The sequence below is a fragment of the Pleurodeles waltl genome, chromosome 12, assembly GCF_031143425.1.
Source record: "Pleurodeles waltl isolate 20211129_DDA chromosome 12, aPleWal1.hap1.20221129, whole genome shotgun sequence".
NCBI classification, from domain to species: Eukaryota; Metazoa; Chordata; class Amphibia; order Caudata; family Salamandridae; genus Pleurodeles; species Pleurodeles waltl.
The window spans coordinates 586,002,033-586,019,088 of record NC_090451.1 but is presented as its reverse complement, the minus strand read 5'-3'; the positions used below and the strand labels follow the sequence as shown (position 1 = coordinate 586,019,088).

General features: G+C 46.1%; 1 protein-coding gene across 2 annotated transcripts in view; it reads right to left on the bottom strand.

Moving 5' to 3' along the window:
* HASPIN (histone H3 associated protein kinase) overlaps positions 1-17,056 on the bottom strand; it is an 854,350-nt gene that overhangs the window by 666,506 nt on the left and 170,788 nt on the right. For both annotated transcript variants that reach the window (XM_069217741.1, XM_069217740.1), the window contains exon 3: positions 2,525-2,758. In XM_069217741.1, coding sequence (XP_069073842.1) covers positions 2,525-2,758 — 234 coding nt within the window. The remainder of the gene's footprint in view (positions 1-2,524; positions 2,759-17,056) is intronic.

Here is a 17,056-nt window from a genome sequence, read left to right as displayed (position 1 = left end):
TGCTCCCCCCCACACACATTGAAGGCTTTTGGCCATGTATCTGAATGCCTCATACGACAGAGTCATTTATAACCTACAAGACAATGCAGAGGTCTTCCTCTGCACCTAGGCACTCTTCTTAAAGGGCGAAGGGCTGCTCTCTTGCCACTATCCCTATTGCGGACCTGTCCCACCTCTGGGCCCCTTACTGCCTCCTCATGTGCCTTCCTTACAGTAATCTCTTCTCCTTACATGCACCCTCTTGCTTTTCTGCTTTGCCCTTTTCATCCTCTTCTCTACGCTTTATGGTTCCCTTTCCCGTTTTTCTCTCCCTTGCTCTTTTTTACTCCTCTTCCCCCTCTCCTCTCTGCCCCTGGGTCTGGGGGACCTCTTCCTTTCCCCGCTCTCCCTTGTCTTTATCTTAGCCCCCGCATGGATCCTCCACCCGTTTTTCTCCTGCTCTCAGGTTGTCCGCTTGTCATTGGATGACCCGGATGTTGCTATAGTACTGTGTCTTACTTATGTACCATATGTGCCCTTGTGTTTAGTGGCTTCTACGGGTGGCTGTTGCATTGTAATGACTGGTGTACCCTGTTGCTGTTTTCTTCCCTGTAAATTCTGAATAAAGAATTGTGAAGAAAAAAAAAACAGAACAGGCCCATACACAGCCACTCCAGAGCTCTGTAACCTGTCAACCATGAGAGCCCTAGCATCCTGTGTTTATCTTCTAGGACCATTTAAGCTTATCCGGGCATTAGAGTTACTAATAAAGATTGTCCATTCCCTACTTTCTATGTCTTACCTTCAGACAGCTTTTAGCTGTCTTATGTTAAAAGATCTCTTTTAGACCATTACAAAAGTTAAAGTGGCTTTCAGCCAGCCTACTACTAACCAGTGGTTTGTGTTCTTGTCACTCATGTGCTTACTTCTCATTCAACGGCTTTTCTTTTTTTTTTTTTTTTTTTTAAACTCATACAGAGATTGCCCTTCCTTACGCCATAGCTTCTTTACAATCTTTTTGAGTAGATGACTTATTTGTCCACTGCTCAATTTGAGGAAACTTTTTCTTCCAGTACTCAAGATTGAGCACAGCTTCTTGCTCTCTCTATCGTGCACTGCTTCCCCATCAAATACTCAAACCCATCATGCTCTATTTTGTTCCCACCTACCTAGTTTGTCCATTGCTTTCCCCACGTTTTTTTTACTGCCTTGTGCCCACCTCAAAGCTCCACCACTGCTCCTCTCTCGCTCCTCCAACGCTTCCCCAAAGCAAAATTTGTTTTAAATTTTTAAGAGTGCCCAGAAGCTGCCATTTGATGGTGACCCCTCAATTTTCAAATATAGCTTCCATGCACTAATTAAGTCATTCTCTTTATTTACTGCTTCAAGTTCCAGACATCTTAAAACAATAAATAAAAAATAGAATGACAACCACACATGCTGTACAATCATGCATGTGTGGTGATATTTGCATGCCCATCATGCTTTATTGCCACACTCTCAATCTGTATGCACAAGCAACATGATTGCACATTTTTTTCTTTTGTGTCGATGATGCACAGCGTTGTCAAAAGGCATTTCCCTTTGCCAGAGCTGCAGAGCATTTGGGAAAAACATTGGCAAACTAATAGGCAGAAAGGTGAAAATTATCGGCTTGGCCAACTTTGTTTTTCATTTCACTGTTAACTTTTTCCGTTACGGAGATGCAGTCAACCATTGTGGGTAATCTGGACACAGTTCTTACATTGCTATCCTCCTAATGTCCAGTTATTCCTTTCTGTTCTAGTTAGGGTCAGTAGTTTGTAGCTGTTCTGTTTGAGTTCAACTAATAATTTCTGGAGGTCTTTTATCCAACCATACTATTGCTGGACTTTTTAAACCAAGTTGTCATCCTGTGGTTTTCTGGAACAATGCATCACTTATTAGTTTGCCATCTTGGTCCACACACGAGATCATCGTCCTGGTGACTGTATTATAGGACTGGGATTCCAAATTGGTAACCATCATTGATCTCACATGCACACTAAGTATTGCTTGGCTCCCAATCACAGACTACTCTTGTTGGGAAACCATAGTCAATCAACAGCTGCTAATCAATCAGACAAGTGACCAGTTACAGGCTTTCCTTGCTTGCCCAGTAATCTAATCAACTCTTGCTGATCTTCTAAACCCAGTCCTCACTCACTGGCCCTTTGACAGCAGACTGTCCCACACTAGATTGATAGGGCTGCAAATACGATCAGGATTGAGGTGGCTAAGGCATGCTCCTTCTGCCTAGCTCAGTCAAATCTCAATTGTCTTGAGGTCAATCACTGCTGCCCCGAAAAGACAAGACATTTCTCCCCACCTACCTTAATCTACTGTGATGATGCCAAGCCACAACTCAATCTTCCATTCTGCACAAACTCAAGATCTAGATACTCTGTGTTGGAATGGTGAAAGCCCTCTCAGGAGATGGCAATATGTGATTACAGTCAGACAACAGCTTTACAATCCTATGTGGCTCCTGGAGGTGCCATTTTTCAGTCTCTTTGTGTGATTTTACCTTTTAAAGTCAGGAATGCTATTTTCTTTTCCTTCTTCAAAAATGTCCTCCATTTTTTCGTTATTCATCATCTGCTGCTCTGAAATGTTAGATTTTTTTGTTACTGCTCGGGTCAGAGGTCGAGACCTCTGCTTTATCTTTTTCTTTAACTTCAAGGCTTTTCTGCCCACTTTTGAATTTGCCACACTGCGATTTACAGATCTTGGATCAGCGACACTCTTCTTCCTGAGCCTCCTACAATGAACAAAAGTGAAATATAGACATTGAGAGAGGTATAGTTGTTGATCAGCAATGTAACATACTTACTAGCATTAACAAAGCTAATAGAATGAATTGTGCTCCTACTCATAGGCCAAGCCAAGTATTCAATGTGAGAATACCCCACATTATGAAATACGACATACAATTCTTTCCACAGATGAGATTGCACACATCTTTCACAAGGCAGCCCAACTATGAATCAGAATGAATACATAACTAGCAACTACATGATGTATGAAAAAGTCGGTGTTGGTTAGATAAGAAAGTTTGATAGTACAGTAGTCACAAAAAAACAAAGTAGTCTACATTTCTGTATTGCTTATTCTTTCAAATTACCATGCCAAAAACAATAAGCATTAACCATGTGTAGGAGGCTGGCCTGGCTTGTAGTGGGTACCAGAGGTACTTACACCTTGTGCCAGGTCCTGTTATCCCTTATTAGTGTAGAAGAGGTGTTTCTAGCAGCTTAGGCTGATAGAAGGTAGCTATGGCAAAGCAGCTTAGGCTGAACTAGGAGACATGTAAAGCTCCTACTATACCACTGGTGTCATATACACAATATCATAAGAAAACACAATACACAGAAGTACTAAAAATAAAAGCTACTTTATTTTTATGACAATATGCCAAAAGTATCCCAGTGAGTACCCTCAGTATGAGGATAAGATATATACACAAGCTATATGTACACAAACCAAAATTATGCAGGTAATAGCAAGTAAAGTAATGCAAGCAGTGTAGAATTACAGTAGATTGCAATAGAAGCACATAAGTATAGGGGCAACACAAACCATATACTCCAAAAGTGGAATGCGAACCACGAATGGACGCCAACCCTATGTGAGCTTGTAGAGGGTGGCTGGGACTGTAAGAAAACAGTGAGGGTTAGAAAATTAGCCGACCCCAAGACCCTGAAAAGTAGGTGTAAAGTGCACCTACTACCACCAGAGAGCACAGAAGTCGTGATAGGGAGTTTCTGCAGGAAGAACAAACACCAGCAATGCAACAACAGTGGATTTCCGGACCTGAGTACCTGTAAGACAAGGGGACCAAGTCCAATAGTCGCGACAGTGTTCAGAGTGGGCAGGAAACGCCAGCTGAGGGTGCAAGGAAGCTGCCACCGGATGGAAGAAGCTTGGAGTTCTGCAAAAAGAAGAGAGCTAGGGACTGCTCCTTTGGAAGGCGGATGTCCCACGTCGCGATAAAGCTTGCAGAGGTGTTCCCACGCAGAAAGACCACAAACAAGCCTTGCTAGCTGCAAGGGTCGGGGTAGAGGTTTTTGTGTGCTGCTGTGGCACAGGAGGGACGAGGATGTTGCCACTTGGAGGAGGAGACAGAGGGGACACCCAGCAAGTCAGGGAGCCTTCACAGAAGCAGGCAGCACCCGCAGAAGTACCTGAACAGGCACTTGAAAGAAGAGTGAACCGGAGTCCACGCGAAGTCACAAAAGGGAGTCCCACGACGCCGGAGGCCAACTCAGAAGGTTGTGCACTGCAGTAAGGAGTGTCGGGGACCCAGGCTTGGCTGTGCACAAAGGAAATTCTGGAAGAGTGCACAGGAGCCGGAGCAGCTGTAGTCTAGCGTGGGGAAGCAAGGACTTACCTCCACCAAACTTGGACTGAAGAGTCACTGGACTGTGGGAGACACTTGGACAGAGTTGCTGAGTTCCAGGGACCACGCTCATCCTGCTGAGAGGGGACCCATAGGACCAGTGATGCAGTCTTTTGGTGCCTGCGGTTGCAGGGGGAAGATTCGGTCGACCACTGGAGATTTCTTCAGAGCTCCTGGTGCAGGGAGGAGCAGGCTACCCCCAGAGCATGCACCACCTGGAAACAGTCGAGAAAGCCGGCAGGATGAAGCGATACAAGGTTACTAGTAGTCATCTTGCTAATTTGTTGCGGTTTTGCAGGCGTCCTGAGCAGTCAGCGGTCGATCCTTTGGCAGAAGGTGAAGAGGGAGATGCAGAGGAACTCTGATGAGCTCTTGCATTTGTTATCTGAAGAATTCCCCAAAGCAGAGACCCTAAATAGCCAGAAAAGGAGTTTTGGCTATCTAGGAAGGAGGATTGGCTACCAAGAGAGGTAAGGGCCTATCAGAAGGAGCCTCTGACGTCACCTGCTGGCACTGGCCACTCAGAGCAGTCCAGTGTGCCACAAACACCTCTGTTTCCAAGATGGCAGAGGTCTGGGACACACTGGAGGAGCTCTGGGCACCTCCCCTGGGAGGTGCAGGTCAGGGGAGTGGTCACTCCCCTTTCCTTTGTCCAGTTTCGCGCCAGAGCAGTGCTGGGGGATCCATGAACCGGTGTAGACTGGCTTATGCAGAGATGGGCACCATCTGTGCCCCTCAAAGCATTTCCAGACGCTGGGGGAGGCTACTCCTCCCCAGCCCTCACACCTATTTCTAAAGGGAGAGGGTGTTACACCCTCTCTCAGAGGAAGTGCTTTGTTCTGCCTTCCTGGGCCAGGGCTGCCTGGACCCAAGGAGGGCAGAAACCTGTCTGAGGGGTTGGCAGCAGCAGCAGCTGCAGTGGAGACCCCGGAAAGGCAGTTTGGCAGTACCCGGGTTCTATGCTAGAGACCTGGGGGATCATGATCAGAATGGCATTGGGGGGACAATTCCATGATCTTAGACATGTTACATGGCCATGTTCGGAGTTACCATTGTGACGCTGTACATAGGTAGTGACCTATGTACAGTGCACACGTGTAATGGTGTCCCCGCACTCACAAAGTCCGGGGAATTTGCCCTGAACGATGTGGGGGCACCTTGGCTAGTGCCAGGGTGCCCACACACTAAGTAACTTTGCACCCAACCTTCACCAGGTGAAGGTTAGACATATAGGTGACTTACAAGTTACTTAAGTGCAGTGGTAAATGGCTGTGAAACAACGTGGATGTTATTTCACGCAGGCTGCAGTGGCAGGGTCCCAGTGACACAGACTAAAACAACATATATACAGTGAAATATGGGGGTAACATGCCAGGCAAGATGGTACTTTCCTACACCACGTCAATATGTTTCACCTATGCCACATCTATTTGCTTTGTCAATTTGTTTTTAGACTTGTTACACATCAGCAATGGCTGCAGGCTCAAAGTAAAGAAAGACAATTGTTATGACTGCCCAACGTCAACTACGTCATAGCCTTTTTTTTCTTTACTTTAACCCATTTTGCATAGCACTGGATAACATTCATTCTGATCCTCTTTTTTCTTAGTGCAGACGTTCGCTGTGATGAATTTGGGACCATAGGCTTACCATCCAATCAGAGCTCTTTTGGTGTTTGCATCAGTTATAGTCCCCTGAGTATGTGGGGGGAGTCCTCTTCTTCATGTCCAGAAAAGCATTCCTCTTGGAGCCAGTCTTTTCTGTCCCGACTGTGTCCATCTGGTCTTGCTAATCCCAAACCAGGCAAAGTTGAATTTTTTTCATCTCCACTGCCACTTGGTTGTCTTACATGTCTTGTACATGGTCCTCACGTTCAACGTCCTTTTGGTGATGGTCTTGGTCGTAAGCAAGTGGCTTCCAGGGATCTCTGGCGTTCACCACAAGTCGTTGCAGCTCTCTGTGAAGCCCACGTATAAACCTTCTCCTTTTGCAGCTAGACTTGGGACCAGTAATTTTATCTAGTGCTATGCACCTACAAATGACCGCAAAGAAGAGGAAAAAGAATACTTTTACAACACATTCCAGTCCATCCTGGAGAAATACCTTGAGAGAGACATCACCACACTGATCGGAGATCTCAATGCCAAGATTGGAAGCAACAACACTGGGTACGAAACAGTAAATCGACAACTATGGCCTTGGCAACATGATCGAGAATTATGAAAAGCTTGCAGATCTCTGTGCCCTTAACAGTCTGGTGACAGGCAGTACTATAGTCTCACACAAAAGAATACACAGAGCAGTATGGGTGTCACCAGGTATCCAATAGAGAATCAGATTGTCGGCCGGCATTGCCAAAAGTTTCAGAGGTCTCAGGAGGATGTGAGAGTGATGAGAGGAGCAGATGTGGAGTCAGACTATCACCTTGTCATGGCCAGGCTAAAGCAGAAGACAGCATGGATGGGACTGATAAACCAACACCAGAGATATGACACCAACCCCACCTCAAAGATGCATAGAAACAGAGTGAATACTGAGTCACCCTCAGTAACAAGTTCCAGGTCCCGCAAGAACATGGGAATGACAGAGACCAAGTAGAAAGCCAGTGGGAGAAGATCAAAGAAACAGTGACATGAACCTGCTAAGGGCTACAGGGTCCCAGGAAACCCCAGCATAAACAATGGATCTCCATCAACACTCTGCGAAATCCAAGTGAGAAAGGAAAAGAAAGCTGCAGTCAATACCAGTCGAGCGAGAACAGAAAAAAAGCTAAAGGTGAATATACCAATACCAACAAGAAAGCAAAGAGAAGCTTAAGAGAAGACAAATGAAAATTCATTGATGTTCTTGTCACAGAATCCCAGGAAGTAGCAAGCAATTGAATCTAGAAAGAACTCTACAATATACCAAGGACACTGGGGAGAAGTGCCCTTTTTTGTATGGTCACCCCCACATGTTTTGCCCCAAAGCTGATGTTTATGACTCTGAAAGTCCACTGGAGCCTGCTAACCAGGAACCAGTGCCAGTGCTCACTCCCTAAATAGGATGTATGTGAATTGGTATCCTCAATTTCCAAAGATTTTACCACCCTATTAGTCCCTGATAAATGGTACCAATGGTACACAGGATAGGGGAGTTAAAGGGGCCATCAGGGCCTCAAGCACTAATTGTTCCACCCTGAGTGAACCAAGTAAACAGGGGGCAGCAGTCCTGCCATTGCAGACAGCATTAAAGGTGTGCATTACTTAAACTTGACTTTGCCCTCACCATGCGTGGCAAGGTCAAAGCCCTGTTTTTCATATATGCTTGTCACCCCTAAGGTAGGCCTCCTGAGCCCAGGAGTCCGGGTGCATTATATTAAAGGTGTGGACCTATAAGTGCAAGCTTATAAGCCCCTATAGTAGCCTCTTATCATTAAGGGCTAATATAAGTGGTGAGGGGTGATAGGCTAGCATGGGCTGGCACCTGGACATCATGAGGTTGCCACCTCCATTATGGTCCGCTGAAATAGGTCATGTTTGGTATCAAACAACTTGTCTCATTAAACTAGACTTTATCTCAAAGTCAGATTTAATGTGATATGCACCCAGGTGGCTACCTTAGACGTTGGCCACCTGGTTGGACCAGCCTGTCCTGTGCCCTGGCTGGCAGCCTGCAGCTACCCCTGCCAAGATAGAAATCTGACACCCTGACAGGAGGTGTGAACACTCCCAGGAGTCAAAAACAAAGGCCTGCCAGGACGAGAGTTGTCACCTCCCTCCCTGACAGGATTGCTAATGAAGTGGCACATCAAGGCAGTGAGCTTCAAAGCCCATACCGCCTCCGACAGCCAATCAGGTGCCCCTGGACCAAAAGGAGGATAAAGCCACTCCCCTGCCCTAACGCACATTTGCACCCGGGCAGGTGGGAAAATTAGGTAGTCAGGAGATGTATACACCCAGAATGCTAGCCACACCCCTAGGGTGGGATACCTGGTCTGTACAGCTGAGAATGTGTTCTGCCATTTTGAAAAGCAGCAAAATAGAGAGTCCTGGGTAGAAAAGGTGGCACCCCCCCCCAGATGAAGTCACCCAAGGAGCGGATTAGTTGCTGGGGTTAGTAGCCCATTAGCTTCTTGCCCCACACCCCTAACACGCTTAAAGCTAGGATTTAAGGGGGCACCTCCGGCACCAGAACCTCAGATTGGATTGGACTTGCAATTAAGGACAAACAAGAGGCCTGAGACCTCAGGAATGGCACAAAGCAAAGAAGTAATACCCTGCACACCTGTGGCAACCACTCTGCAAATGCACAATTGCAACTCGTCTCGGACCAGAGAAAAGTTCAGAAGGCAAGAGGAACTTCCATGGGCACCAAAAGTAACAGCCTGCAGGTGAACAACCTTCCTGGTACCAAAGAATCACTGGCCATCGGGCCCGCCGAGGGATCACCCACAAGGAAATGGCCTAGTTCACTGTGTGAAATGTAGTCTTGATCTCCAGCAAGTTTCAAGTGGCTACTGCCCCCCCCCCCCCCCTCCCCAGCACCATCACCCCAACCTCGGCCCCCCACCGACACAAGGATTTTAAATTAACTCAAAGCTGAGCTTACCACTGCCAAGGCATGTTGGTGGCCAGTCCGGCTACCACTAACTTTGTTCGATGTTGCATGTCAGGGGAGCTCTGCAGCATCTTCAACCCGTCACTTCAGTGGCCCTGTTGTCAAGTTTTTGCATCCATTTCCTCACCAGCACTGCCTATGTGATCAAATCAGCACTCCTGCGACTCCACCAAGGACAGCCAGGACAACTCTGAACTCGAGCCATATGAGCCAGGTTAAATTCAGCTGACTGTTGTGGCTTGGTCCTGGGACCCACATCACCTTAACACCCAGTAGTTTCCACTGGACTCAACCTGCAAGTGTCAGATTGTCACTAATTGTTTTCTCAATTAACTGCAACGTTAAAGTTTTGCAGTAGTGAATTGCACCGATTTATTTTTCCTCCACAAATACTCTAGTTATACTGATCAGATTGTGTTAGTTTTGGTGAATAACAATCTCCTCTATTTTTATAAATTGGTGCAACGTTTCTTTCGAGTCATGTTTATCACGTACCGGCCATGTTGCTGCTTTGAAATACTTAACATGTGTTCCTCTAGTAAAGCCTCACTGCTCTGTGCCACACTACCAGGACTATGCTAGGGAGTTATTAGTGTGAAACCAAAAGACCCAGTTTGGGGTATTGCGAGAGTAATGCTCAGGGAAGCCTAACCAGCCTCACTGCATAATACTCCACTTTCATACAGAAACTCTCCGGCAGACACAGCAAGCCAGAAAGACTTGTTAATGACAAAACTGGGAAGACAATCATGGGTAATGAGGGCCAACACCAAAGATGGGTGGAACACTTTGAAGAACTGCTGAACCAGCCATGCCACAGTCTCCACCAGATACACGGACAGCTGACAGGGACATGCCAATTGACTGCAGCAGACCAACCAAAGAAGAAATACGGTAAGCCATCAAACATCTAAGAAATGGAAAAGTAGTAGGTCCTGACAACATTCAAGTACAGGCACTGAAGGTGAGCATTGGAATATCAGTAGACATGCTCTGCCCCATGTTAGGAAGGAACTGGGAGGAGAAAAAGGTGCCATCAAGACTGGAAGGAGGGATATCTGAATCTGATCAAGATCTCCAAGAAAGGTGACCAGTGTAACTGCACTAACTACAGAGGCATAACTCTTATCAACCCCAGGCAAAGTATTTAACAGTCACCCTGAACAGAATGAAGGAGCAAGTTGAAGCTCAATTGCCAGACAAGTAAACTAGCTTTTGCAAGGATAGATACTGCACAGACTGCAACACTGCGCGCCATCATTGCACAGTTGATGGAATAGAGCTCCCCCCTGTATGTCAACTTCATCATCTGTGTGAAGACATTCAACAGTGTGGACAGAGAGACCCTTTGGAAACTCATCCGACATTAGGGTGTGGTAGATAAACTTGTAAGAATAATCAGGAAGTCTTACAAGGAAATGACCTGCAAGTTAGTTCATAGAGAACAACTCACGGAAGCATTCGAAGTGAGGACCAGAGTCCAACATGGTTGTTTTCCCTTCCTCCTGGCCATAGACTGGATCACGAATACATCTACAGCAAGGAGAAGAAATGGGATCCAGTGGACACCTTGGATGTAGCTCCAGGACCTGGACTTTGCAGACGACCTGGCCCTAGTCTCCCATACCCATCCACAGATGCAAGAGAAGACTGACAAAGTAGCAGCCACATCAGCACAACTTGGCATCAACATCCACAGGGGAAAAACCAAGATCCTGAAGTCTAACACGGCCAGCAGAACTGCAGTCAACCCTTGCAGGTGATGCACTGGAAGAGGATAAGGCCTTCACCTGCCTGGGCAGTGTCCTACACAAGCAGGGCGGCAAAAACATAGATAGGTCAAACCCTCCACAAGCCTTTATAAAACACCATCAGGCAACAACCTCCCCTGTAAGTCTTGAGGGAAAAAGTAAAGAGGAAGGCCAAAAAATGCATGGTGTCAAGGCCTTGAGGCTGACTGAATAGAGATGGATTATACCTGGAGTCAGATTGAAAGAAAAGCCCACAACAGAGATGGCTGGAGAGTCCTGGTTGACGGCCTCTCTCCGAGGAGGGTTATTATGCATAAGTAAGTAATCCATGTTGCACAGCAGCCACCACTGCTGTGCAATTTGTCTAAATAAGCAGTGAAAAAGCCAACTAAATCTCGCATATGTGAGTAATATTGGAATTTGATTATATATATATTTTTAGGCCTATAGGAGGGTGGGGGGGTGAGAGGAACTGGGTTCTGGTGAGTAGCAACACAACGGATGGCAGAAGGAGGGTGGGGTGAAAGCAAGCAACATGGGGAGGTTGGGGCAAGAATCCGGACAGTGGGAGAAGAGCGGGTACTAGCAAAATCACAAAAAAGAGGTTAGAGGGAGGACTGCAGATACATGCACTCTTGTAGAGTGCATGAAGTAAAAAAAAAAAAAAGTTCCCGCAGGAGAGTGTGTCCAGTAGGAGGACACTACAGGAGTCACTGAATAAGAAGCAAGGAAACAAGAGTGAAGTCAAAAATGGTAAGTAATGGATGGGCTTTTTTAAATTTAGTTTATAGAAGATTTTGCTGAAAACGCATGTACGGTCTCAGAGATGACTACCTGCCATATCAATGTTAAGAAAATAAAACAATTCACATATATAAAATACAGACGAAAAATCTTCGTTAAGGTACAGAGGTTCTAAGGGGACAGCTAATGTTCATGAAAAAAAATATTAGAATTGCACGAGGGCAAATACAGCTACTAGGAGTGGAAAAAAGATATGCAGGCACTCTTGCTGAAGACAGGTGATCCACTATGCAAAATGGCGAGGAGCCTTGTTGCAATGTACATGTCAGTACAATTAACAGAAAAGTCACTCTGCTTAATAAAACCAACAAAATGCTGACAGATAAGCTAGTTCCACATGATAAATAAAAGAAAGATTAATCACTTTACAGTGAGGAAGAAACATGATCTCACCTCCAGGCCAGATGCAACCTGGCACGGCGGGCATAGAATTGCTGACAGATGCATGGCCACCCCACACAAACTGGATGTATTTCTTTGCTTTTTTTAAATTTTTTTAGGTGTGATGTTTTCATTACTTACTTACCTACTGGTCCACCGTGGTTGATCCCGTTTGTGTAGAGAGAGTGTGTTGCTAACTCATTTCCTGTCTGCTCGCCTGCCTTGGGGGTTAGAAGTCTAGTTAATCAACTTCTTGGTTTCTATTTAAAATTAGGTTAATGCGCAGTAAGTCCTGACAGATGCCTGGTCACCCCACACAAATTGCATGTAATTCTCTGCTCTTTTTCCTATGTTAGTATTTTAACTGCAGTGATTTATTATTTACTCTCTGGTCCACTGCGTTTGATAGTGTATGTGGCGAGAGTGTGTCGCTACCTCATTTCCTGTCTCCTCGCCTGCCTTGAGGGTTACCAGTCTAGTAATCAACTTCCTATCTCTATTTAAAAAGAGGCCCGCACCAACTGCAAACCCATATGCGACCATCCGTGCCCGGCCATCACCAGGACCCCTGTTCCTGCCACACTAGTCAATAGGTACCCTGCCAGAATCACTTACACTGCTGTAGAATTACGTAATTTAAAGAGCAAACACAAAATGCTGCCACCTCCACTCTCTTCGGCTTCAACCTTTTCCACCTTAGTAAAAAGGCCCTGTTGCCTGCAAGAAATGCAAATTTCAATCTTTCCCCAAAGGACTTATGGGTTGTCAAGCTACTCTGGCAGAGGTTGCTGATTATTCGCCCCATCCAACTAACTGTAGCCCAGCTACAGACCTCCGTTTCCCCTTGGTCTGCAGCACCTTCCCAGACTTCATCTTACTTTACTGGTTTTCTATGCAATGTTAGCTCTTTTCCTAAACATGCTGTGGAAATCTGGGACTTGCTATCCTCACTTTAACCAGACATGGGATTTCTTAATAAAACCTGCCTAAAACCCACCGCCTCACCTGCCATTATGTCAGCAATCCCAGATACCTACCGAATGCTGAGACTAGATAGAGAGGGTAGGACATGGGGTGCCACAGCCATTATTCATACAGACACAGTTTAAGTTTCACTTATAGATACTTTACTGGCAGATTTGGCAGAGACTTATGTCTTCAGGGTGGAAGACTCCCTCAAGGATTGTTGGAGGGACGTGCTGCCATATTGCCCTCTGGGGCCTAAAAGAAATTTCAGTCATCGGATCGTTGAACACATCGCCCTCACATCCTTGTTTCCAAACATTTTCTGTTATGAAAGGAATTTAACTTTTATAGAGAGGACTCCTCTAACACAGATGTTAACCTACTCACTGCTGATTTAGCAGCAGTAGGTCTCTCCCACAGAGTCATGGGACCTACCCCATCTTGCAGGCCATACTTCAGATTTAATATCCACGAACATCCCCTCCTTGATTTGCGGCACCCTCCTACCTTTACTTTGGACTGACAATTTCTTAATCAGCTTTCAAAGATCTTTATCCAAGGGACCTGTGCACACAGAGGGCTACTAAAAATATAACTAGACAATGGTGGAAAATTGCATCAGATTCCTTTGCTAATGAATTTAATTTAATTCTCTCTCCAGTTACTACTGCTATAGATAAAGCCCTTACAGATTATCATTTACCTTTAAACTCTGCTTTTGATAAAATTTCCCCTTTGAACCATTTTCCTAACTCGAATCACAGTATTTAGGCTCTCTGGTATACTCCTACGCTGCAAGCCGAAAACGCAGTGTAAAAAAAACTTGTGAGGAGCTGGCACCAATCAAAAAGCGGTGTTGACAAAGAGGCATCCAAATTAGCCTTAATAAGATATTACCACAACATAAAAAAATAATAATAATTAAATTAAAAAATAAATAAATAATCAAGCAAGTCACTCCTCCTTTAAGGAGTAATTTCAACTTCTAAAAACATTTTAAAATCCCCAAGCCTGCTCTCCTCAGATTGTGCCATCACATGCCCTCTCCAATTCCATAGTAGATCACTTTGAGAGCAAAAGCCATACGATTTACCTGAATTTTCCTAAAATCGGACCCAGATCGTTTCCAATCTATTCCCTGCCCACAGCTTTTAAATTCTGATCTTTTTCTTAGCAACTTCAAGCCGTTCTCGCCCAAGACCATTCAGAAACCATCATCTACAACTAAATCAGGTTCTCCTTTAGACCACTGTCTTCCCCATATTGTGGCAGATCTGTCCTCTCAACTTGCTCCTGTCACATGCTCATTATTCAAACTGTCCAGCACATCGGGGAATTTTCCAGTCACCTGGAAAGCAGGACAGGTGATCCCAATTCTGAAAAAGCTCATAGCTTGTGGCCTATGTGTGTTGTCAGTATGCTTGACTGTGTCACTGAAGTTCTGCTAACCAGAACTCCAGTGCTTATGCTCTCTCTACTTACCAAATTTGTCACTATACTTTAGTGACTCTAATTCCAATTCCGACTAGCACACTGGACCCCCCCCTTGGAGGTCCCTAGTATATGGTACCTGGGAACCCAGGGAATTAGGGTTCCAGGAGATCCTTATGGGCTGCAGAATTTATTTTGCCACCTATAGGGAGCTCATACAAACCTTTCTTCAGGACTGCCACTGCAGCATGAGTGAAATAGTGCACACACTGTTTCACAGACATTTTACACTGCACTAAACGTATAAGTCACCTATATGTCTAACTTTCATTTACGGAAGGCTAGGTGCAAAGTTACTGTGTGTGGAGACCCCCTTGCACTAGCAAAGATGACCCCACGTTGTCCAGGGCCAATTCCCTGGACTTCAAGAGTGCAGAGAAACCATTATAAGCGCAAACTACATATATGTCAATATATATATGTAGCTTCACAATGGTAACTCTGAATATGGCCATGTCAGGTGTCTAAGATCTTGGAATTGACCCCCACCCGCCAAATACAAATCTGGTATTGTGGGGCCAATCCCATGCACCCTGCGGGCTTCACCTGGACCACCAGTACTGCCAAACCAGCTCTCTGAGGCTTGCACTGCAGCCCCAGCTGCTGCCACCTCACAGACAGGTTTCTGGCCTCCTGGGATTGAGCAGCTCAATCCCAGGAAGGTCAAACAATGCATTTCCTTTAGGAGAGGGGTGCTACACCCTCTCCCATTAGAAACAGGTGTTACAGGCATTACAGGGGCTCTGGAAATGCTTTGCAGGGCACAAACTGTGACCTCCTTGTATAATCCAGTCTACACCGGTCCATTGACCCCCAGTCCCTGCTCTGGCACGAAACTGGACAAAGAAAAGGGGATTGACCACTCCCCTGTCCATCACCACCCCAGGGGTGGTACCCAGAGCTCCTCCAGAGTGTCCCTGACATTAACCATCTTGGATTCCAAGGTGTAAGGATCCTCTGGAGACCTCTGAGTGGTCAGTGCCAGCAGGTGAAGTCAGAAACCCCTCCTGATAGGTGCATACCTGGGTAGGTAGCCAATACCCCTCTCAGGGCTATTTAGGGTGTTTCCTCAGATTCGGTTTGCAAGATTCCTCCCGGACTCCTCTGCATCCTCTGCTTAAGCTTCTGTCGGATCAACCACAGACTGCTCCAGGAACTGCTGGAACTGAAACAAAGTATCCAAGGTGACTCCTGTGACCTGCAACTTCAGCTCAAGCCAGCATTTGCAACAGTTTCCAGGGTGTGCACGCTCTGAGAACTGCCTGCCTTCACCCTGCACCAGAGGAACCAAAGGAATCTCTTGTGGAGTGACGGAGTTGATAACCGGTACTCTGGGACTCCTGTCTTGACGATGAGCGCGCTGCTCCCTGAAACTCAGGTGTTGGACCAAAGTGACAGACTGTCCATAGGTCCAGCTGTCCAAATTTGGTGGAGGTAAGAGCTTGCCTCCCGTGCTGCGACAGTACCCCTGAGCACCGCGTCTTCTGCAGCTCCTTGGGCTTCTGGGGACTTTTTCCAAAAGTTCTTTGTGCACAGCGTAGCCCAGGTCCCCAGCACAGCTCCCTAAGTTTTTCTCTGGCCGCGAGGGACCTTCCAGCGTAGTGCTGCGACGACCGCACTTTGCATCTTCTTTGCCCCCGTGTTCTGGGACTCCTGTGGGTGCTGCCTGGTCTTCTGAGGGCTCTCTGGAGTGCTGAGAGACCCCTCTGTCTCCTCAGTCCGAGTTGAGACCCCCAGGTCCCTCCTTTTTGACGCAAACCGCGTACTTGCTTGAACCAGGGCTTCTTGGCGGAATCCAGCGATGTAAACAGCCTGCATCCAACAGCTCGGCGTGGGACATCTCCTGCACCAAGCAGGAACCCGCAGCCATCTTTTCTGATGCACTTCTGTACTTTTCTTCCAACCGGAGAATCCACTTTTGCACCTTCTTCTAGGTGGGCAGGGTTCCTATTCTCCCTGGACTCTTCTTCAACTTATGGACTTGGTCTCCTCTCTCCACAGGTCTTCAGATCCAGGAATCCATTGTTTGTTACTTGCAGTCTTGCTTGGTTCTTGCATAATCCTTTACCACACCTTGTTGTGTGTCCTGAGGAAACTTGCTGTACTTTACTCCGGCTTTCCTGGGCTCTGGGGTGGGGTAATTCACTTACCTTTCGTGTTCTCTTACATTCCCAGCGCCCCTCTACACACTACACTTGCTTGGGGGGGGGGGGGGGGGGGGGGAATTCAACATTCGCATTCCACTATTTTAGTATATGGCTTATGTTTGCCCTAGGCCCATTGCAATCTATTGTATTTTCTACTGTTTGCACTATTCTATGACTGTTTACTTACCTGTTTTTTTGTTACTAGTGTAAATATTGTGTATAATACTTACCTCCAGAAGGAGTATTGCCTCTAAGACATTTTTGCCCTTGTGTCACTAAAATAAAGATCCTTTATTTTTGATAACACTGAGTATTGTCTTTTATTGTGTATAAGTACTGTGTAACTATAGTGGTATTGCAGGAGCTTCGCATGTCTCCTAGTTCAGCCTAAGCTGCTCTGCTACAGCTACATCTAGACAGCCTAAGCTGCTAGAACACTGCCTATGTTTCACTAATAAGGGATAACTGGACCTGGTGTAAGTACCTTAGGTACCCACTACAAACCAGGCCAGCCTCCTACA